Below are 22777 nucleotides of genomic sequence, written 5' to 3'. Positions count from 1 at the left end.
CCTGCTGGCTAGAGTTCGGTGTAGCCAAAGTTAAGAACCAGTATTAATCACACGTCCAAATTGTTGGCGTCATAGACCGTACGTCAACTGGTAATGGTCCGGAGCCTTGCCTTATCAGTTTCCTGGCACGAAATCGATACCTGCTTTCGTGATATTACACTCGCTCTATAAACTGCGATTAATTGGCGACGAATGGCTGCTTGGCACTTCATTTTATACACAAAAAACTTATTACACTTCACACGTCAATCTCCGATTGTGTATCCGTCAAAGCCTACCGGCGGCGTTCGAAATCACTGATCGTCTCTTCTATCTAGACATGGAGCTGATTTCGCACGGGATATTTGTATCAGACTTCTTGCTACCTTCCTTATACAACCACCCTCGCACTTCTGATTCACCACGTAATCTACCGGGTGATCAAAAAGTCATTATAAATTTGAAAACTGAAAAAATCACGTAATAATGTAGATAGAGTGGTACAAATTGACACACATGCTTGGAATGACATGCGGTTTTATTAGAACCAAAAAAATACCAAAGTTCAAAAAATGTCCGACAGATGGCGCTTCATCTGATCAGAATAGCAATAATTAGCATAACAAAGTATGACAAAGCAAAGATGATGTTCTTTACAGGAAATGCTCAATATGTCCACCATCATTCCTCAACAATAGCAGTAGTCGAGGAAAAATGTTGTGAACAACACTGTAAAGCATGTCCGGAGTTACGGTGAGGCATTGGCATCGGATGTTGTCTTTCACCAACACAAGAGATGTCGGTCGATCACGATACACTTGCGACTTCAGGTAACCCCAAAGCCAATAATCGCACGGACTGAGGTCTGGGGAAGTGAACTTTCACGCGTCTAGCAATATGGGGTGGAGTGCCATCCTGCATAAATATCGTACGTACCAGCAGGTGTTTATCAGCCAGGCTGGGGATGATGCGATTCTGTAACATATCGGCGTACCTCTCACCCATCACGGTAGCAATTACAAAACCAGAATCAAGCATTTCCTCGAAGAAAAAAGGCCCGATAACGGTATATGTGGTAAATCCAACCTATACCGTGACTTTCTCGTCGTGCAATGGAGTTTCCACGACAGTTCTAGGATTTTCGGTAGCCCAAATTCTGCAGTTGTGGGCGTTGACAGACCCTCGGAGCGTGAAATGAGCTTCGTCGGTCCACAGCACGTTACTCAACCAATCTTTTGAACCGCCCACACCGCAAATGCCCTCCGCTTCTCTAAATCGCCAGGTAACAGTTCATGATGCCGATGGATTTTGTACGGATAGCATCGGAGGGTACTCCTCAGTGCCAACTAAACTGTAGTGCATGGATTGCCGGTGCGAGGTGCGACTGCACGAGCACTGACTTCCCCGTGCGTAGACGAACCCGCTACGGTCTCCATTTCTTCCTAAACTGTCTCAGCAGCATTACGCCTTGTGCTCGGTCGGCCACTACGGGGTCTATCGTCTAAACAACCCGTGGCTTCGAACTTCGAAACCATTCTGGCCACAGCTGCATTTGTCAACGGACCTTTACCCGTTTCGAATCCCCTACCTAAGGTGATAGGATCGTAACGTTGAATTAGCACATTCCCCATTCTGATAATACAGCTTCACTAAAAGCGCCGCCGGCCGCGGTGGCCGTGCGGTTCGGGCGCTGCAGTCCGGAACCGCGGGACTGCTACGGTCGCGGGTTCGAACCCTGCCTCGGTCATGGGTGTGTGTGATGTCCTTAGGTTCGTTAGGTTTAAGTAGTTCTAAGTTCTAGGGGACTTATGACCTAAGATGTTGAGTCCCATAGTGCTCAGAGCCATTTTTGAACTAAAAGCGCCTTTTCAGGTAACGTCAACATGCTGCGACTGCTGTGGCATCTGATTCTCTCTCTCATTACAGCTCCTTTTATACACCATTGTCATGAGCAGTCACTGACGTTTTGCTATCCAGCGCCGTCTGTCGGACATTTTGTGAACTTTTTTTTTATCTAATAAAACCCCATGTCATTCCAAACATGTGTGTCAATTTTTACCTGTCTATCTACATTTTCCCGTGGTTTACTAAGTTTTCAAATTTATACCGACTTTTTGATCACCTGGTACCTGCTTCGAATGTGCGGAGGACGTGCGACGCCCGCTGCCGCGTCACGCGCTGACAGTGTCCCTTTGGTCTTCGGCAGTGTGCCGCGCCCTCGGCATGCCGGCGCGAGTCGTCTCCAACCTGGTGTCCGCGCACGACGCCAACGAGTCGCTGACCATCGACCGCTACTACGACGCGGAGAACAACGAGATGGACGAAGACCCCAACAACCCCAACTTCGACATGGACTCGGTGTGGAACTATCACGTGTGGACCGACGTGTGGATGGCTCGTCCGGACCTGCCCAAGGGCTACGGCGGCTGGCAGGCGATCGACCCCACCCCGCAGGAACTCAGCACTGGTGAGTACCCCCCAAGAGTACTTGGTTACAGTTCGTTCACACATTTTAAGTACCATCAAGTGTGTTACTAATCAGCGGTAACAGGATTTTTTAGTAATAGCTCTTACTCAGTGAAATGTGTAATAAAAAATAGAAATGTTATTTGTAACTGGATGTAGATGAGGGATGAAATGGGAGATACGAAACTGCGTGAAGGGTTTGACAGAGCACTGAAAGACCTGAGTCGAAACAAGGCCCCGGCAGTAGACAACATTCCATTAGAACTACTGATGGCCTTCGGAGAGCTAGTCGTGACAAAACTCTACCAGCTGGTGAGCAAGATGTATGAGACAGGAGAAAAACCCTCAGACTTCAAGAAGAATATAATAATTCCAATCCCAAAGAAAGCAGGTGTTGACAGATGTGAAAATTATCAAACTATCGGTTTAATAAGTCACAGCTGCAAAATACTAACGCGAATCCTTTACGGACGAAGGAAAAACTGGTAGAAGTCGACCTCGGGGATGATCAGTTTGGATTCCGTAGAAATATCGGAACATGTGAGGCAATACTGACCCTATGACTTATCTTAGAAGCTAGATTAAGGAAAGGCAAACCTACATTTCTAGCATTTGTAGACTTAGAGAAAGCTTTTGACAATGTTGGTTGGAATACTCTCTTTCAAATTTTGAAGATGGCAGGGGTAACATACAGGGAGCGAAAGGCTATTTACAATTTGTACAGAAACCAGATGGCAGTTACAAGAGTCGAGGGGCATGAAAGCGAAGCAGTGGTTGGGAAGGGAGTGAGACAGAGTTGTAGCCTCTCCCCGATTTATTCAATTTGTATATTGAGCAAGCAGTAAAGTTCGGAATAGGTATTAAAATCCATGGAGAAGAAATAAAAACTTTGAGGTTCGCCGATGATATTGTTATTCTGTCAGAGACAGCAAAGGACTTGGAAGAGCAGTTGAACAGAATGGACGGTGTGTTGAAGGGGGGATATAAGATGAACATCAACAAAGGCAAAACGAAGAGAATGGAATGTAGTCGAATTAAATTGGGTGATGCTGCGGGAATTAGATTAGGAAATGAGACGCTTAAAGTAGTAAATGAGTTTTGCTATTTGGGGAGCAAAATAACTGATGATGGTCGAAGTAGAGAGGATATAAAATGTAGACTGGCAATGGAAAGGAAAGCGTTTCTGTAGAAGAGAAATTTGTTAACATCGAATATAGATTTAACTGTCAGGAAGTCGTTCCTGAAAGTATTTGATGTAGTGTAGCCATGTATGGAAGTGAAACATGGACGATAAATAGTTTGGACAAGAAGAGAATAGAAGCTTTCGAAATGTGGTGCTACAGAAGAATGCTGAAGATTAGACGGGTAGATCACATAACTAATGAGGAGGTAATTGAATAGAATTAGGGCGAAGGGGAGTTTGTGGCACAACTTGACAAGAAGAAGGGACCGGTTGGTAGGACATGTTCTGAGACATCAAGGGATCACCAATATAGCTTTGGAGGGCAGTGTGGAGGCTAAAAATCGTAGAGGGAGACCAAGAGATGAATACACTAAGCAGATTCAGAAGGATGTAGGTTGCAGTAGGTACTGGGAGATGAAGGAGCTTGCACAGGATAGAGTAGCATGGAGAGCTGCTTCAAACCAGTCTCAGGACTGAAGACCACAACAACAACATTTGTAACTATCGTTAATTGTTGTCTAAGTTGCCGGTTCCAATTGTTTAGACAATTATCTTGCATCTTAGACCTACCACCTTGCTGGTATAACTTGAGAATGTCAGACGATATTCACTTCTCCCCGAGAATAATACATCATTTATTCTGTTTTTTTATAATATTCACTTCATGTAGCTGTATTTAATGTTTTTCACCAATCACAGTCGGTTTCGAAGTGCTCAAGAGCTAATCTCACGTGGTGACTATCGACACTCGTAAATTACACGAGTATCATTTCACAAACAAGTGTGGCTCCATCTTAACTGCTAACATCAACTAAAATCCAGAATAAAATTTTCACTCTGCAGCGTAGTGTACCCTGATATTAAATGTCCGGGCGGATTAAAACTGTCTGCCGGACCGAGGCTCGAATTCGGGACATTTGCCTTTCGCGGGAAATTGCTCTGCCGACTGAGTTACCCAAGCACGACTCACGACCCGTCCCCACAGATTCGCTTCCACCAGCGCCTCATCTCTTACCTTCGAAACATCGCAGAAAATCTCCTGCAAAACTTGCAGGACTGTAACTTCTGGGGGAAACTATACAGCGGACAGGGCTTGGTCACAGCCTAGGCATGTTTCCTGAATTGTGTCAGCGCACACTTCGTTGCAGAGTGAAAAATTCATTCTGTAAACATTTCCCAGGCCGTAGTAACGCTATGTCTCGTCAATCTCTTTTCTTCTAGTAGTGCTAGTCCTGCAGATTTCGGAGGACAATTTCTGTGGAGATGAGGTACTGGCTGAAGTAAAGCTGCGAGGAGGGGTCGTGAATCGTGGTTGGGTAGCTCAGTCGGTACAGCACTTGACCGCAAACGGGAAAGGTCGTGGATTGGAGCCTCGGTCGGGCACACAGTTTGAATATGCCAGGAAGCTTCGTCGACTGAAACGCCAGATCGATCAGTAGTCGAGCGGTAAGAGAAGTCTTCATGCAATGGAGGACTGACAACAGCACGACTACTGTTCACTCCATTTTTTACCACTTTTTAAATTTATTTTCAATAGGCCTTCATAGTTTCTGAGATGCAGCTCAAAGCTACATAGCTTGTAACAAACGAAACATCATTGTTCGTAGGAGTTACAGCGATCTGTCGGTTTTTCAGCATGGACATCCCTATTACTAGCTTCATCTAACCGCCTCAGAAACCATCCCAAGAAAAATCTATCTTCTAACGGTTCAGAACCACCATAAAGGAGCAGCTTTAGACTCCAACTGACGGTAATAAAACGGCCAATCTGTGTTCACACGAAACCATGGGCAGGTGCTGTTTTACAGGCATCCATACAATAAGTTTGAATCCAATATCGATTTTGGCCAGACCTACCAACAGTAGAGCACAGTGTACCGCAGTTTCTCGCTGAGTAATGTGACACAATTTGAAGACAATGAACGTGTACTCCGGCGAACAGGCACCGTCCAGATTTAGGATTTTCCGTGGTTTCTCGAAATTGCTAAAGGTAAAAATTGGGTGTTTCCTTTGACAGACATGAGACAGCTCTACTTCACCATCCTTCTAGAGCCTGAACTAATGCTTCGTCTGTAATGACGTCATTGTCGCCGGGGCGTTGGAACCCAAGCTTCCCGCTTTTCCCAGGTCCACAGCCTGTTTCCTTGTATTGATGTTCCAGCACTCTTGTTGGTGATGATTCTTTCCTTGGATTTGGTGAGTCACTGCCAAGAACGATTAGATGTTACCCGTCTCACATATTGCTGTTGCCATTATCCAATCATTAACTTCATGAGAGAGGTTGGGTTGTCTACATACCACGTCAGGTGTCAAAGCTCCCAAGGTGGCCAGAGAGGCCCAGAAAAGGCCTCAAATTCTAACAAATTCCGGCACTTCAGACGACTGCCCCCAATATTTATCAAGTCTCATGTGCAGGCCAGAGTTCTCAACGAGTGTGTTAAGTGATCACCGAGCGTTTATGCGCATCGCTCTTCTGAGCATATTCTCGTTACAGAACTACACATGTATGGTAGTCCACAGGCATATTTGGGAGTGAACGGCAGTCGGTTTACCCAGGGTCTCAGTTGCTAGTAAATCTCACACACGTAGGGTACAACATCTCAAACAATAGCCGAAAATTGACTCTTACCTGAGTTACCTTCTTATGCTTTCTGAATACACCAAGCTCGACATACACACATTTTGTCCCGTATCTTTACACATATAATTTCTGAACATAGCAAACGATGCTTCTACAATGACGTATATCGGAATAGTGCTGCTTTTGGAGTGAATTACGGTCGCCGCTGCCCCCCTCCCCCCCCCCCCCCCTCCACCCTGAAGCGATGGATATGCACCAAATTATTTGAAATCTGTGCTAGGCGTTCTTTTGTATCAGTTAGGCCCCACAGATGTGGCAGTGCGTCGGCGCTCTTGCGTTGCGTGCAACCCGTCATCTACTTCGTACGAAAGGAGGGAGGGGCTAGGCTCAGAAAAATTAGTTCCCGATTTGCTTCTAAAATATCTTTCGCCGCTTAGAAACGCTCTCTCTTACGTTTTTCTTGCTGAAAATCAATCCGTCAATTTAATGTGGTAGATATAAACAATCCAGATGCAGCACAGCTAGGTAGTAGTCAGCTAGTTCAGTGACGTCGTCCCACGGCAGTGAAAATTCTGTCTAGACGTTTGTTTGCATACAGAGTGTATCAAAACGATACTGACGAATTTCCAGAGGTTTTGAAGGGTCTCATGAGCAACAAACAGGCACTAGGCTGTCGTACTATAAGGAAGTCGAAATTATTACACCAAGTCGAGACATGTCGACGCCCAGGGTGCAGCCGAGTTCGCCACCAAAGAGGCAAGGTCAACGACGCGGAAGCTGCTTTAGAGAAGGAGGGCGGATAACAAGATGGCGCTGATCAAGCTGCTGGGTGCTTTTAAGCCCTAATTTAAAAATATGAGTGAGCTTTTATCATTGTAAATTTAAAGCGCGATTTTCTGAAAGAGACTTCTTTTGTACTTTATGTACCTATACATCAAAAACTGCTTGTGATAGCTACTCGATAATTTGTGACCTGTTTTATTACAATGTTCTGTACCTACTGAAGCACAATCATGGCACTGTTTTGAATAGGTATGTACCTAGGGGCTTACGTGTACAAGTATATCACAATAAAAACTGACATAATTTTTAAAAAAAATTATAAATCGGGTTGTTTTGTATTTTATCTCTTACTTCTGCTTCTGTAGACATAAACAACGGACAAATTACCTCTAAAATTTTTGATTGTTATCTTCATCGGTTCCAGAGATAAAACTACATAAACTTGGCTTATTTAGCATTGACCGCATAGGGCCCACAAACTGCCCTTTAGGCAAGTGCGGGGTTAGTCCTCTGAAAGAGCACGATCGATTTCCTTCCCTAATCCGTTGTTGACAAGATTCTAAATCGTCTATAGACTCTAAATCCTCTATAGACAATGGTAATGTATTGCGAATACATAAAAAGAAGGATCCTTTATTGTATGATTATATGATAGCGGAACAAACACTGGCAGCAGTTACTTCTGTAAAATATCTGGGAGTATGATCATATAAATTTAACTGTTGGTGAGGCGGGTGCCAGGTTGAGATTCATTGGGAAAGTCCTTAGAAAATGTAGTTACGGCGATGTTTAGCAAACTCAAGTGGCAGACTCTGCATCGCGGTGTAGCTTGCTGTCCAGGTTTCGAGAGGGTGCGTTTCTGGATGAGGTATCGAATATATTGCTTCCCCCTACTTATACCTCCCGAGGAGACCACGAATGTAAAAATTAGAGAGATTCGAGCGCGCACGGAGGCTTTCCGGCAGTCGTTCTTCCCGCGAACCATACGCGACTGGAACAGGAAAGAGAGGTAATGACAGTGGCATGTAAAGTGCCCTCCGCCACACACCGTTGGGTGGCTTGCGGAGTATAAATGTAGATGTAGATTCATTCTTTCTTCGTAACTACGAGGCACTTGTTATGCACTCGTGACAGGACTCTAAGGGCATGAAACGCTGATTACACTTTGCTCAGTGTTCATTTCATTCCATCTGAACTGACAGTGAACATTCATTATGAAAAGTCTGCTGAATCTATCGAATTATCATCGATTGTAACAAGATAGTATTATTTCCCCTCTTGGAAATATGTTATGTTAAGCCCTCAGCTGCGTGAAAAGCCGTTCATTTCAGCCACACATATCCTTGTTGAGTTTCGTATTTTCATAAACTCGAGTGTATTTTCGAGCCTATTACAACCCATTCTGCTCCTGATAAATGGACCGTATGTACAAGCAACAAGCGACGGAAGCTCATTGAGGGGTGTCATGCATAATTCGCGGTGCTTTGGATCGCTTTGGTGGCACTTAACCGCACATGAGAGATCGTAATGGCATCATTAGGCCGTCTGACGTCTGGCCTTGCAGTTCTGTCTATCCATTCGCCGTGTTCTCCACCAACGATCTGCTCATTAACGTAACGTAGCGCTCGAATCGCGAGCAATTCTGATGCGAAGCGAAGCGCAAGGGCAAAACAGCATCCGCCAGCGACTGCCCCTATTCCAAACGAACTTCACGCCAGTCTGTTTCACTTGATGAATCGTAGCGAACACATTCCCACAGTTATTTGCCTGCTACTGGCGAGTGTTATTATGGTGGCGCATTTCTTTTAAGTAGTTCATTTTCGTAAATTCAACACACCTGTACGTCGTAAGTTAAAGAAAATTCGTGACTCAATTATTTGTTTACGATCCTTTTGTTTTGTCCTAATGAAAGAACAGAAAAATAATTAATGTAATTTCTAAATTTTAATTGTGAAGTTAAAGAAAGACACCTATGTTAAAGTCAAAATTTTCCTCATGCTACTGGATTTGCTCATTCGTTACTTAAATTAATTTTTATGTTTGTATACTGCTCTATGTTTACTAGTGTTTGTAGTCATTTTTGAGGACTTCGCTAAAAATGGGACCCAAACGTAAACATGTTCGTTCCTAACTTCAAGATCTCCATGCTAGTGGTACGTGTAGCATCAAAATGGGTATTGATCCAAAAACCGCTACGCTCTGAGTTAATAAAGGCTATTGTAGTGTAAGTGACGGCAACGGAGTTGGACGACCAACAAAACTCACAGCAAACATTGAAAATAAAATAATACATGCCGGTAAACGATAAAATTGGCTTTGGGAAACTCGGTAAATGTTCCCGGCGGAGGTTCGAGTCCTCCCTCGGGCATGGGTGTGTGTGTTTGTCCTTACGATAATTCAGGTTAAGTAGTGTATAAGCTTAGGGACTGATGACCTTAGCAGTTAAGTCCCACAAAATTTCACACACGTTTGAACATTTGAACAACTCGGGCAATCGCCAAACATCTGAATTTCGCAGAAGGCTAGGAACAGAGACAGAACACCATCGGTAGAATAGTTGTAAAAGATGTAAATAGTAAACAGTCCTCGGGAAAACAAACTTACGTACAACAACAAAACACATGCTGCCAGAAAAAAAAAATTATTGTTGGTCGTCAGGAATTTTGTGAAAGAATAATGTCTGACAGTTTCTGCAATGCCATCCCTGAAGGAAAGAGGAAGCGGATGCGCATTCTGTTTACAGACGAGTCTTCAATAGAGCTTTAGGTAAATCTCAACAAACAAAATGCCAGAATCCGTACAAATTAACCAGAAAAAATTTCCCCAGTCTATAGACCAAAGCAAGGATTGAAGATATAGTCGGTGACGACATTTATAGGTATGGAAAAACTGAATTACGTATGGATCTTCAATGGTGATTATTATAGGGAAAAGATAGTTCCTCTCTATACTCAAGCAGTTCAGAACGGTCTTTTTCAAAATCCAGACAGTGGTGTTCTGAAGAGAGCGTTGCCTGTTGTTTGGGATGGCTGGGCCGGAAACAGTCCGGACCCAAGCCCTACAAAGCGCTAATGGGCCAGACTACAGGAAGCAGTCTTCAAACAGCCTCGTCGACGCAACAGAGACCAGCTTATAGCACGTGTTCAGGAGTCAGCCCTGAAGAGAGTGCAGCGCTCTCTGAGAGCTTTGAAAGACGAGTTGAAGAATATCTTCGTAATCAGGGAAGCCAATGAAATACATAAAAGTGAACAGATGGCTGTCAAAATCATTCATTCAAATGGAGTGATGTGCTTTTGTAGAAAAAAGAATTGTGTGTAATACAAATACTCTAAAACGCGTGAGGAAAAAACTTTCCAATCATCCTGTAAGTCTCTTTTTGGTCACTTTTCACTAAGTAGCTTCAAAAGATACCCACACTCGACGGTCGTAACATCTGCTACTGGAATCAGGTGCGCTTCCTGACTATTTGATCTTAAATAACTTTATATTCGAGGCAGAGATTTTACATCTGTTTTCATCGATACGAATAACGACCATCGGAGCAGCAATGAAGACCAACACATTTTTATAATCTCCGAGACACAGACTAAAACTCTGTTTTTTTAAATAAACCTAAAGGATTTCCTGTGAAAGAACGTCAGATCTCTGTGAGGCAATTCCTGCAGGTATGACAAGCAAAAATGGAGTAAAATTGATTAAATATGAGTCTTTTTATTCTGATGCTGCGGCAGTTTGATTGGCACACTGTTTAGTCAACTTTACGTGGAAACTAGTGACACTACGGCAAGGAATAGGCCATGTTTTACGCCAGTCTAAACGATGACCTGTCTTTGAGACACGAGATCTCACAATTAAAACTACCGGCAACGTGCTGTGCACATACAGTGTAGCAGGAAGTATTCAGGAATAAATTTGTAAGTGACTTGGAGGAACCTAAACAGGGTGCGACACACAGGGTGTTGGGCGTGTAAGTGCAGATATTGTGATCATTGGTACCTTAATAGGTACTCAGTTCAATGTAATAGTTGTTTTTTGTCTGCATCTAAGTCTTACCGCGAACAGGTCACGTAATTTACTACTGGATGTTCTCTGCAAGGTCGTAACGGCACCTTGCTATGCCTGTTAGTATAGACTAACGATTTTGCGTCCACGGGTACACAGTTGAACAACTGATTTGCTGCCAAGGGCAAAATAAGCGTTAGTGGCTTGCTCTTGCGATACATGTTTGGAGTTACTAACGAATCTAAAAACGTAAGACTCGTACTAGGTGTGGTTATTAGTCTGCAAATGAAGCAAATACCGATGTTTTTTTAAAAGTGAACATGAACAGTGGCAACCGCAACAAACTTTTTTTGTCAGGTTACTGGTTTCGGTCTGTTTTAGACCACCTCAGACCTGACACCATGATGGTATACGGTGGTTGTGAACGGAGCTAGCGCTACGATTCCACGAACGATAACTGCCATTCTTGGCGTCTAGCGCCAGCTCCGTTCGCAGCCATCATGGTGTAAGGTCTGAAGATGGTCCAAAACAGACCGAAACCGATAACCACATAATAAAAGAAGTTTCTTGCGATTATGGCTGTTCATGTTCAGTTCTAAGTAACAAAAAGATAACAAAATGCTGTACTCCAAGAGAAATGTTCTCAAAACTTACAAATACTGATGTAATGTTGTTTAGTGCACTGTCCTCAGTCACCACCAAAATACCTGCCGCTGTGTCCCTAATATCTGTATAGTACACACATCTGGCACCTCTCGCTGCTACGTTGATACTAATCCGAATCGAACAGAGCCTGGATGAGAGTTACGAACGTGTCATTCCGCTCTAGTCCAACTTTATCGTAGAGTTCATGAGTCGTGGCTGGCGAGTGGTGGCCAGCCAGTCTCTCGGCACTTGGTGGCGACCTTGTGTTTTCAGAGAGTGAGAGACCACCCGCTCTCTACATATTAATCCAAAACCCACTCTATCTAGGTGGGTCACAACACCACAGGCAGCACGCCATCCTATATCGAAGATAGAACACAGTAACTGACCTCAACACGTCACAAATGGAGCGGGTACTGCCCAAATTACCGGCTATACGAACGAGGGGTGATATCGCTGTGTATCCACTGTACCATCATGTCAGGTGCTGCGCTCTTATGACGATGACGAATGCAGTCGGGCAACGTTCGTTTCCCTCGGAGCCTCCCCTCAGATGTACGTCTGTCGTGGTGCAGTACCCAGGAGAGTGTCTCGTCTGGAAACAGCACGTGGCATGACACATGGGTCGAGTGTTGCCTTAGATGGCACCACCGCTGCACCTCCTCTCTGCTGGTGCTTCAGGGGAAGCTGCAACAATGGTCGCCGTGGTGACAGTCCGTTGCTCCACATGTCGCCACACTGTCCATGCAGGCACTCATGGAGCAGTTTTACGTCGTATTTTGATATGCTATTCATATAGAGACTCAAACATTCTGAAGATTATTGTTAGTCTCTCCCATGACAGGAAAGTAGACAATTTTATCCAGTCTTCTCTGTCACAAGAGAGGAGCCAACGTATCTTTTTCAGAGACAGTTTTCTGATGATGTTGACGACGTTACACTCTTTGGAGTACTGAAGTTATCTGTAATAAAATATAGGGAGAGAAGGATTATCTACAGAATCAAGACCGCACTTCTAAGATCCGAAAGATTGCAGACAATAATTGGGAAGCGAGTGCATCAGGAGTGCTGGCTGTCCTTCATATTACTGGATGTATACAATGAGCGACTAATAAAGAAATCTACGGAGAAATTCGGAAAATGAATCAAAGCTCAGAGAGAAGAAATAAAAACTTAAAGGCTTAAGAGTGTCGTTGTAGTTCTGACAGAGGAATCTGAAGATCAGTTGAACGAAATGCACCGTGTCTTGATTGAAAGTACTCTGGTGTCCAAAATAAAAGCAACGAACCACCATTTCCGCATCGTGCGTCTAATTCACGATGCGATCATACAGACTGTCAACAGATGTCCGTACGATCGTGTCCTGCGCGTAAGATGACATTCTGACCAACGGCCAACCACGCCAGCGATGACTTCAGGGCACCTATCAAACTGAATAACGTTTGCCGGGTATTCCCACATCCACAATCGCTGTGTACACAGTCACAGACAGTGCAATATGCCACAGAGAAGACGCCCACCAGGCTGTCTGCGGTGGAGATGCATGGGGAGAATGTAAGCAGGACAGTCCCAAACTGATGTGGCTCGATGGCGTAATGTGAATCGTTGTGTTGTTTTTCCGATGTGGCGATAATTTATAGAGATCGAAAGTGCATCACAAAGACCAGGGCTGGGCTGACCACGTGTAACATCAGAAAGAGAGAACCATTATTTAGCTGTAAGGGCACGACGGTGCCGCCTTAGTACCGCACGGCAACTGGCATCTGACCTCGCAGCATCCACTGTACGTGCTGTAGCGAGGCAAACTGTGTACAGAAGGCTTCGGCACAGTGGGTGGCGGTGGTGGTGGTGGTGGTGGTGGTGGTGGTGATGGTGGTGGTGGTAAGTACCAAACTGCTGAGGTCATCAGTCCCTAGGCTTACACACTACTTAATGGTTCAAATGGCTCTGAGCACTATGGGACTCGCTTGCTGAGGTCATTAGTCCCCTAGAACGTAGAACTAGTTAAACCTAACTAACCTCAGGACATCACAAACATCCATGCCCGAGGCAGGATTCGAACCTGCGACCGTAGCGGTCTTGCGGTTCCAGACTGCAGCGCCTTTAACCGCACGGCCACTTCGGCCGGCACACACTACTTAATCTAACCTAAACTAACTTACTCTAAGGGCAACACACACACACCCTTGCCCGAGGGAGGACTCGAACCTCCGACAGAGGGAGCCGCGCGATCCGTGGCAAGGCGCCTGAGACCACGCGGCTACGCCTCACGCTGGCAGAGTGGCCTTTACTGTCGGAGACTTGCTGTATGTGTACATCCGAAGCGTCTTCACAGAAGGGAACGTCTAGAGTAGAGCCATCAACATCCCACCTGGAAGGTCGAACAGCGGGCCGACGTTCTTTTCACAGATGAGTCCCGATATGGTTCAAAATGGTTCAAATGGCTCTGAGAACTGTGGGACTTAACTTCTAAGTTCATCAGTTCCCTAGAACTTAGAACTACTTAAACCTAACTAACCTAAGGACATCACACACATCCATGCCCGAGGCAGGATTCGAACCTGCGACCGTCGAAGTCGCGCGGTTCCAGACTGTAGCGCCTAGAACCGCTCGGCCACCCCGGCTGGCGATATGGTCTGGACAGTGATTCTCAGTGTATTCGCATCTGGATGGAACGTGGAACACGATTTAGGGACCCAAACACTGTGGAAAGAGACTGATATCGAGGATGATCTCTAATGGGGTCGTCATGGATTATGCTGACCACTCGAAGTGTTCATGAAACTGTACGATTAAATCGACAAGGTTTAACTGCTATCAGGTATCGTGACGAGATGTCGGGATCTCACGTGCGGTTGTTGGGAAGTGCTGTGGGCCCAGACTTCGTATTGCTGGACGATAACGCTCCATCTCCTAGAGCACAGATGGTTGATGTTTTCCTGGAAACGGAATATACTGCACGCCTGGCGTGACCTGCTCGCTCTTTCGATTTGAGTCCCATAGAGCACGTCTGGAGTGGACTAGGGAGACGACTCGCATCACGTCAGCATCCACCAACCGTTCTCCAAAACTTGTGAGCAGCGCTGCACGAAGAATCGGCATTATTGCCTCAACAAGAAATTGATGACATCATTCACAGCATGACCCGTCGTTTATCAGGCCTATAATGGTGCCAGAGATGGTCACATCTCATAGTGAGCACATCAACCAGTTGTCGGAATGTGTGTGTAAATCCATAAAGTTGGAGAAAACGAAGAACATTTTTGTCTGCATGTTGCAGTTGTTTACGTTCTGTATTCTTTACATTGTTTCTACACTATCACATGATTATATTGTTCTGTGGCAAAATAAACGCAAACTTGCAAATTTTCGGTTTGTTGCTTTAATTTTGGACACCAATTTATATAAATTAGACATAAAGAATATAAAACGATGGTAATGGAATGACTTCGACTGATGTAGGTGCTGGAGGGGATTAGAATAGGAAATGGGACGCTGAAAGTTGTTTTGCTATTTGGAGGGAAACAACCGGACTACTCTTAAAGTAATGAGGTCGTAACGAGAAAATCTTGAATGACCAAGATAAGACGTTAACGTCGATTATAAATTAAACTGTCAGGAAGTTTTTCTTGAAGGCGGTTGACCGTTGTGCACCGGAGATCAGAGCCACAGAGAAGTGAGACGTGGCCCCTAAACAGTACAAATAAGAAAATAATAAACTCCTTCGAAATTTGGCATTACACTAAAATGTTGAATTTTAGGTGGATAAACCGAGAAACTAATGAAGTAGTGATTGAAACTGAGTAGGAAGAAATTTCATGGCACAGCTCGACTAAAAGAAGGAATATGTAGACAGACCTGCCTTGAGGCATCGAGGAACACTGGGGTTGGTAGTGGAGCGCTGTAACAGGGGGGGGGGGGGGGAGGGGGGGAGAGACCTAGACCTGAATATTCATAGAGTAGGCAAACTGAAATACACTCGTGCTCATAAATTAAGGATAATTGCAGAATGTGGTGTCACACAACGTGGCACTACACAAAACTGGCGCTAATAGCATAGGCACATGGGGAACACACACGACACATATCTGTAAGTTCACGCTATTGGTGATAAGTTGAGAAAGCCGTCCCGAAACACATGTGCTACAAAACGCCACTGTTTCCTGCGCATGTACCCAGACATCAATATGGGATATGATCACCATGCACAAGTACACAGGCCGCACAACTGGTTGGCATACTCTGGATCACGTGGTCAGGCAGCTGCCATTCTTGCACCTGTGCGTGTCGCAGCTCCTGAAGTGTCCTAGGGGTTTGAAGACGTGCAGCGATTAGTCGACTGAGAGCATTCCAGACGTGCTCGATGGGTTTTAGGTCTGGAGAACAGGCAGGCTACTCCATTCGCCTGATATCTTCTGTTTCAAGGTACTCCTCCACGGTGGCAACTCGGTGGGGCCGTGCGTTATCATCCATCAGGAGGAAGGTGGGACCCACTGCACCCCTGAAAAGGCAGACATACTGGTGCAAAATGACGTCCCGATACACCTTACCTGTTACAGTTCCTCTGTCAAAGACATGCAGGGGTGTACGTGCACCAATCATAATCCTACCCCACACCATTAAACCACGACCTCCATACAGGTCCCTTTCAAGAACATTAAGGGGTTGGTATCTGGTTCCTGGTTCACGCCAAATGAAAACCCGGCGAGAATCAGACTATACCTGGACTCCTTCGTGAACATAATCTGGGACCACTGTCCCATTGACCATGTACTGTGTTCTTGACACCAGGCTTTACGGGCTCTCCTGTAACCAGGGGTAAGTGGAATGCACCTTGTAGGTCTCCGGGCGAATACACCATGTCTTTTCAATCGTCTGCAGACTGTGTGTCTGGAGACAACTGTTCCAGTGGCTGGGATAAGGTCCCGAGCAAGTACTCCGTGGCCGTCTGCGAACGCTGATGGTGAGATATCGGTCTTCTTGTGGTGTTGTACACTGTGGACGTCCCGTACTGTAGCGCCTGAACACGTTTGCTGTCTGCTGGAATCGTTGCCATAATCTTGAGATCACACTTTGTGGCACACGGAGGGCCCGTGCTGTGTTTGACCAGCCTCCAGTCGCCCTAGTATTCTACCCCTCATAACGTCATCAGTATGTGTTGTTTGAGCCATTTTCAACACACAGACTCCATTAGCAAGTCTGAAAACGTCTGCACACTTACTCGCTGCACCGTACTCTCACATGTACCCACACACCTCTCCGTATGTGGACTGCTGCCAGCGCCACTGAGCGACGACCGCAGGTCAAATGCACCACATGGTCATACCATGAGGTGATTTAAACACGTAAACCGCCCACCAGAGCGTTGTTTCACCATGTATCAGCATTATCCTTAATTTATGAGCTGAGTGTAGATGTCGGGCACCGAAGATATGTAGTAGATAAGCAAACATAATGGAAGGCAGGCTAGAGTGGAGACCTGTATCAGGTCAGTCTCGAAATTGCAGCAAGCCTAGCGACAATACCGTCAACGACAGCGAGGAAAAAAACTGGCAGAGGAAAACTCAGTCACAAATATATCGCAGAGCTGATGATAGGAAAAGCGTCTTGTGGTTACGGCCACCTGAATAGAACAGCTGCAAACTGAACAATAGAAAAAGAGTATTACTAAGAAACAGAAGACCAGTATTACTAAGAAACCCAAGGAAAAGAGGGATCCGCTTCGAATACTGTAACAGAAGTCGTGGGACACAGTAACAGAATGTTCATCTTTAGAACAGCAAAAAAACTACCGTTTCAGATGATGTCGTTCTCGTCTTATTATATCGCCGGAGTAACTAGCAGCACCGGGTCCAGCAGTCTATAACGGAATTCAAATTAGCTGCTGTAAAAAGTCTGAGCCTGGCGGTGGCAGAAATTACATCATCTGCTGTAACTAGCTGTGACACGCACTTGACGGTGCCTGAAATGAAAAAAAACTGGGCCGCGCACACCGAACAATATGCCTCGCCTGGCGAACGGAGAGTATTTCGATGAATTTATCTCATTTTGATTCGTCAGCACAAGGTAAATATCGGATTATCTGACATTGCAAGCAGCGATTGTAGCTGAGTTTCCAACATGGAATATTGTGGCTGTGCTTCGCAGGCGAAACAACGTCAGATAATCAATGCGTTTTCAGTACAGCAGCACAGATGAATTTAAGGAAAACCTGAGCGGTCTTTTGTGTGAACCATGATACTTTCATAGGGAAGTTAATATAATATGGAATGGTAGAAATTCTTCAGGGTTTTACCACATCTACATGGCCGGCCGCTGTAGTAGGGCGGTTCTACGCGATTCAGTCCGGAACTACGTGGCTGCTACGGGCGCAGGTTCGAATCCTGTCCCGGGAATGGATGTGTGTGAAGTCCTTAGGTTAGTCAGGGGACTAATGATCGCAGATGTTAAGTCCCATAGTGCTTAGAGACATTTGAAACACATCTACATGAAAGAAATTAGACTCTATCATCTCCGTCTTGTTCACAGAGCGACAGCTACCCAGAATCTGTAGCAAGCAGATGTGCTGTATCACCAGGGCTCTAATTTGGGTCCTCTGTCATTTCTGAGATTAACAATTGGTCTTAAGCATTTGTTGCCAGATGGTCCAAATTTTGATATTTTTGCAGATGATACAAGTACAGCAATATAAAACTAGTATTTATCCTTTCACTGATACGGCAGCTACAAAATATCAGAAAACATTAGCAAGTAGCTCAAGGCAAATGGATCATCGACAAACTCTGAGAAGACTCAGTATTCCTCATAGAACTCCACATGCAATTAAAATAGTTTATTAACGCAACGGAATATAGGAAGTACTAAGTATAAAGTTTTTGGAACTACGGACGGATTTGAAAAATTCACGCCTTACAGTTAATGAAGCTACATTTACAGTACGCATAATTTCTACTCAAAGTGACTTCAAAATGAAGAAACTAATTTATTCATCATATTTCTATTCACTAATTAGTTACAGAATCCTTTTTGGGGAAACTACGTTTGCAGTGATTCTGTTTTCAGCATAATGAGCGTGTTGTAAGGATTATATCTTATGTTTATTCTACAACGTCTTCCAGAAACCCATTCAAGAAATCTGATACTCTGTCCATTGTTTTACGATATTGTTTTTGTTGTTGTGGTCTTCAGTACAGGGACTGGTTTGATGGAGCTCTCCACGCTACTCTATCCTGTGCAAGCCTCTTCATCTGCGAGTAGTTCCTGCAACCTACATCCTTCTGAATCTGCTTAGTGTATTCATCTCTTGGTCTCCCTCTACGATCTTTACTCTCCACTCTTCCCTCCAATAATAAATTGGTGGTCCCTTGATGCCTCACAACATGTCCTATCAACTGGTCCCTTCTTCTAGTCAAGTTTTGGCACAAATTCCCCTACTCTCCAATTGTATTCAGTACCTGCTCATTAGTTACGCGATATACCCATCTAATTTTCATCAATTTTCTGTAGCTCCATATTTCAATTCCTTTTATTGTGTTCTCGTTCGCCCCCGGTAGCTGAGTGTCCGGCGCAACAGAATGTCTATCCTAAGGGCCCGGGTTCGATTCCCGCCTGGGTCGGAGATTTTCTCCGCTCAGGGATTGGGTGTTGTGTTGTCCTAATCATCATCATTTCAGCCCATTCGACCAGCAAGTCGCCGAAGCAGCGTCAAATCGAAAGACTTGCACCTGGCGAACGGTCTACCCGACGGGAGGCCCTAGTCACACGACATTTACACTTACATTGTCCTCTTCTCTAAACTATTTATCGTCCATGTTTTATTTCCATGCATGGCTACACTCCATACAAATACTTTCAGGAAAGACTTCCTGAACTTAAATCTACACTCGATATTAACAAATTTCTCTTCTTCAGAAATTCTTTCCTTGCCATTGCCAGTCCACAATTTATATCCTCCTTACTTCTCCCATCATCAGTTGTTCTGCTGCCCAAATAGCAGAACTCGTATACTACTTTAAGTTCTCATTTCGTAATCTAATTCCCTCAGAATCACGTGATTTAACTCGACTACATTCCATTATATTACAGTATATATTCTAGAATTTACTTTGCCGTTACCAACCGACAAATTTTCAGAGATTGGCCAGGGATACCTTTTGAGTATTTTGGTATATGAGCGGTTTCTTACACAGAAATCGTGTAGTTATGATTTACTCGGTTTGTCACCTTTAAATACCTTTGTTTCTGTTCAAGTACCGACACAACAATATAAAAAAATGTATCATGCTATCACCAAAACGTGTGACACACCCAGTTTCTCGTAGAACCCATGCACGGACACAAGGTAAGAGCGATTTGAAACAGCTCAGCATAGGCCTCGTCGTCGTGCTCTTCCACTCGTATCAGTCAACTTTTCATCAGTAAACCTAAACGTGGATCACTGTCAACCTACAACAATGCCGGAAAAGCCAATCCGAGACAGAGCCGAGCGGTACTGGATAGAAGCTTCAGTCCGAAGAGTAGAGTGGGTGTTACTGTTGTCGTCGGCGGGAACCGTGAGTTAATGGAAGAAGTACGTTTCCAAACACGACACACAGTACAGATACAAAGCTAATTGGGATGAGAAACCAAATTAAATGCAAAACGTCTGTAATGGGTCACCGAAGACGTCGGTGTCCTGTACCAAAATAAGAATCTGTGAACCACCTACGAAAGTTTGTCGGTGGAGTTCTGCGTCATCCTGTACACTACTAGGATGAAAATTAACCAATTCAAGGGATTAACATTAAAACAGAGGCGAGTCAACAACAAGGGTTACACATGTATCGAATAGCTGAGCAGCGCATATTCGCAAAGGAAAAGCGCAATTGTGTTAATAGTGAGGAAACCACTTCCAGTTAGAAGCCTGAACCTCCACATCGTCAGCTCCCATCTATCTAGTCAATACGTTTTTATTTCATAAGTAATTTGCTTGTGCGTCTGAAATGAGTGAGAAATAACTTAAGACCACTTGGCCATTACATTGTTTGATGTGTCAATATCAATCGAAGGTTTTCTGACAAGGTAGTTTCCGAAGAAGCTTTAACGTCAGTGTCAACAGCGTACGCTCCTGCAGCACCATTTGTACGTTATTATGTACTGGAAGATTGTCATCTGCAACCAAATGATGTTGGGGTGAGTCTGGTGGACAAGTTAACACATCACTTTATGTTTAAACGTAATTTTGTTGTGTCAGAATATTTCACGCATATATTTGCTGTTAATTAATTTGCTTGGGTCGATCCATTCTCTTTTGCCTTCCTAAGAGTTATTGAGAAGCACACATACTTACTATACGTATTCCGCATAATTTTGTTTGTAATGAACACTTTTCCGTTCGCTAAACCGGACTGTAAATGTTGTTACGTGTCCTATCTGAATCGGCGTTCACTTGTTCTCCACTGAGTTTGCGCGAAGTTTGAACGTTTTTACTATTTCTCTCTCTCTCTCTCTCTCTCTCTCTCTCTCTCTCTCTGTGTGTGTGTGTGTGTGTGTGTGTGTGTGTGTGTGTGTGTGTGTCTGGGTGTGTGTGGTTTTTATCTGTTAGTGTTTTCTTTCTGTAAAGCTCCTTTAATATGTTAAATACTGTGCCTTTGTGTTATGCAATGTATTCATTTATAACTTGTTTTCCTTCTGGCTTCTGCATGTAGGCCGGCCGGTGTGGCCGTGCGGTTCTAAGCGCGTCAGTTTGGAACCGCGTGACCGCTACGGTCGCAGGTTCGAATCCTGCCTCGGGCATGGATGTGTGTGATGTCCTTAGGTTAGTTAGGTTTAAGTAGTTCTAAGTTCTAGGGGACTGATGACCTCAGTAGTTAAGTCCCATAGTGCTCAGAGCCATTTGAACCATTTTTTTTCTGCATGTAGAAGTTTTCCTCTCTTCTTACTTTGTGGTAGCATATAGGATGTGGCTGCATTTTACAAGTCCGTTTTTATTGTAGCCGGGTGATGGTTGTAGACTGTTAGGTAGTCAACAAATGTGCTATGGAAACTGTTACCTTTTAGACCTCTGAAAGCCTATTTTCAAAGCTCCTGCGTGGAACGCAAAAGAGAAAAGATCCATCAAAGCAAAACCTAAGTAACATTAAATATATGCGTGGGATATTCTGACAAAAATAAGTTGCGTTTCAACAAAAGTGATGTAACTCGCCAACCAAATTCACATTAACATCGTTTGACTGCAGATAACACTCTACCAGTCCATCATAATGTACAAATAGTCCTGCAGAAGCGTGTAATATAAAATTCAAGTAATGAGAAAAAGAAACAAAAACTATTCCTTCGGTACATTAGCTATCACGCGAAATATCTTCACATTTCAGAGGTTTTAATAAAAGAAGAAACACTTATGATGGCACAGATGTACTGAGAAGTGTTTAGGTCACATAAAAAAATGTTTTGTATAACAGACGGACCTTATACCCAATAATTTTAACTGTAGACACGGCAAATATAAGAGCAGCAGGTCCACAAGATGAATATCCTTCTAATCTTCGGCATGCTTCTGTGGCATTACATTTCAAAAGCTTCTGTTCTCTCCTTGTCTAAACCCCTTACTATCCACTTTTCACTTCCGTACGAACGCCCACGTGTTGCCAAGGTTCTTTTGACTACTGCATAGGTTTCCCTGGGAAGCACTTGCATATTCTCCATACAGTCCCAATCTCTCCGCATAGTTTTGGAGCTATGGAGAAAGAGGTTCGTGGCCATCGCATTGCTTCGCACGATGAGTTGCGTGCCTGGGTACATTCATAATTTGTGGCATTTATCGATGGAGGCACTGGCCGACTTGTGTCACGGTGGAATACATGCGTTAACAGCGTCAACAATTGTGGCGATTACTTCTGAAATAATACACAATTACTTTTTTCCCATCAGTCTCATTTTCATTTGACTCCTTCTCATACATAGTTACTTACACTGAAGCGCCAAAGAAACAGGCAGATATACGGAGATATGTAAACAGGCACAATACGGTTCTGCGGTCGGCAAAGCCTATGTAAGACGAGTGTCTGGCGCAGTTTTTTGATCGGTTACTACTGCTACAATGACAAGTTATCAGGATATAAGTGAGTTTGAACTTGGTGTTATACCGGGCGCACGAG

At 44.3% G+C, this 22777-nt stretch overlaps 1 protein-coding gene across 1 annotated transcript in view; it reads left to right on the top strand.

The window, feature by feature from the left end:
- Positions 1-22777, top strand: part of LOC124804732 (hemocyte protein-glutamine gamma-glutamyltransferase-like) — a 383610-nt gene that overhangs the window by 136624 nt on the left and 224209 nt on the right. The window contains exon 7 of the mRNA XM_047265026.1: positions 2186-2446. Within this exon, the coding sequence (XP_047120982.1) occupies positions 2186-2446 (261 nt within the window). The remainder of the gene's footprint in view (positions 1-2185; positions 2447-22777) is intronic.

This window comes from Schistocerca piceifrons, chromosome 7 (genome assembly GCF_021461385.2).
Source record: "Schistocerca piceifrons isolate TAMUIC-IGC-003096 chromosome 7, iqSchPice1.1, whole genome shotgun sequence".
In the NCBI taxonomy this organism is placed as follows: Eukaryota; Metazoa; Arthropoda; class Insecta; order Orthoptera; family Acrididae; genus Schistocerca; species Schistocerca piceifrons.
Note: the sequence above shows the minus strand (reverse complement) of the source record. Positions and strands in the feature narration are given on the sequence as shown.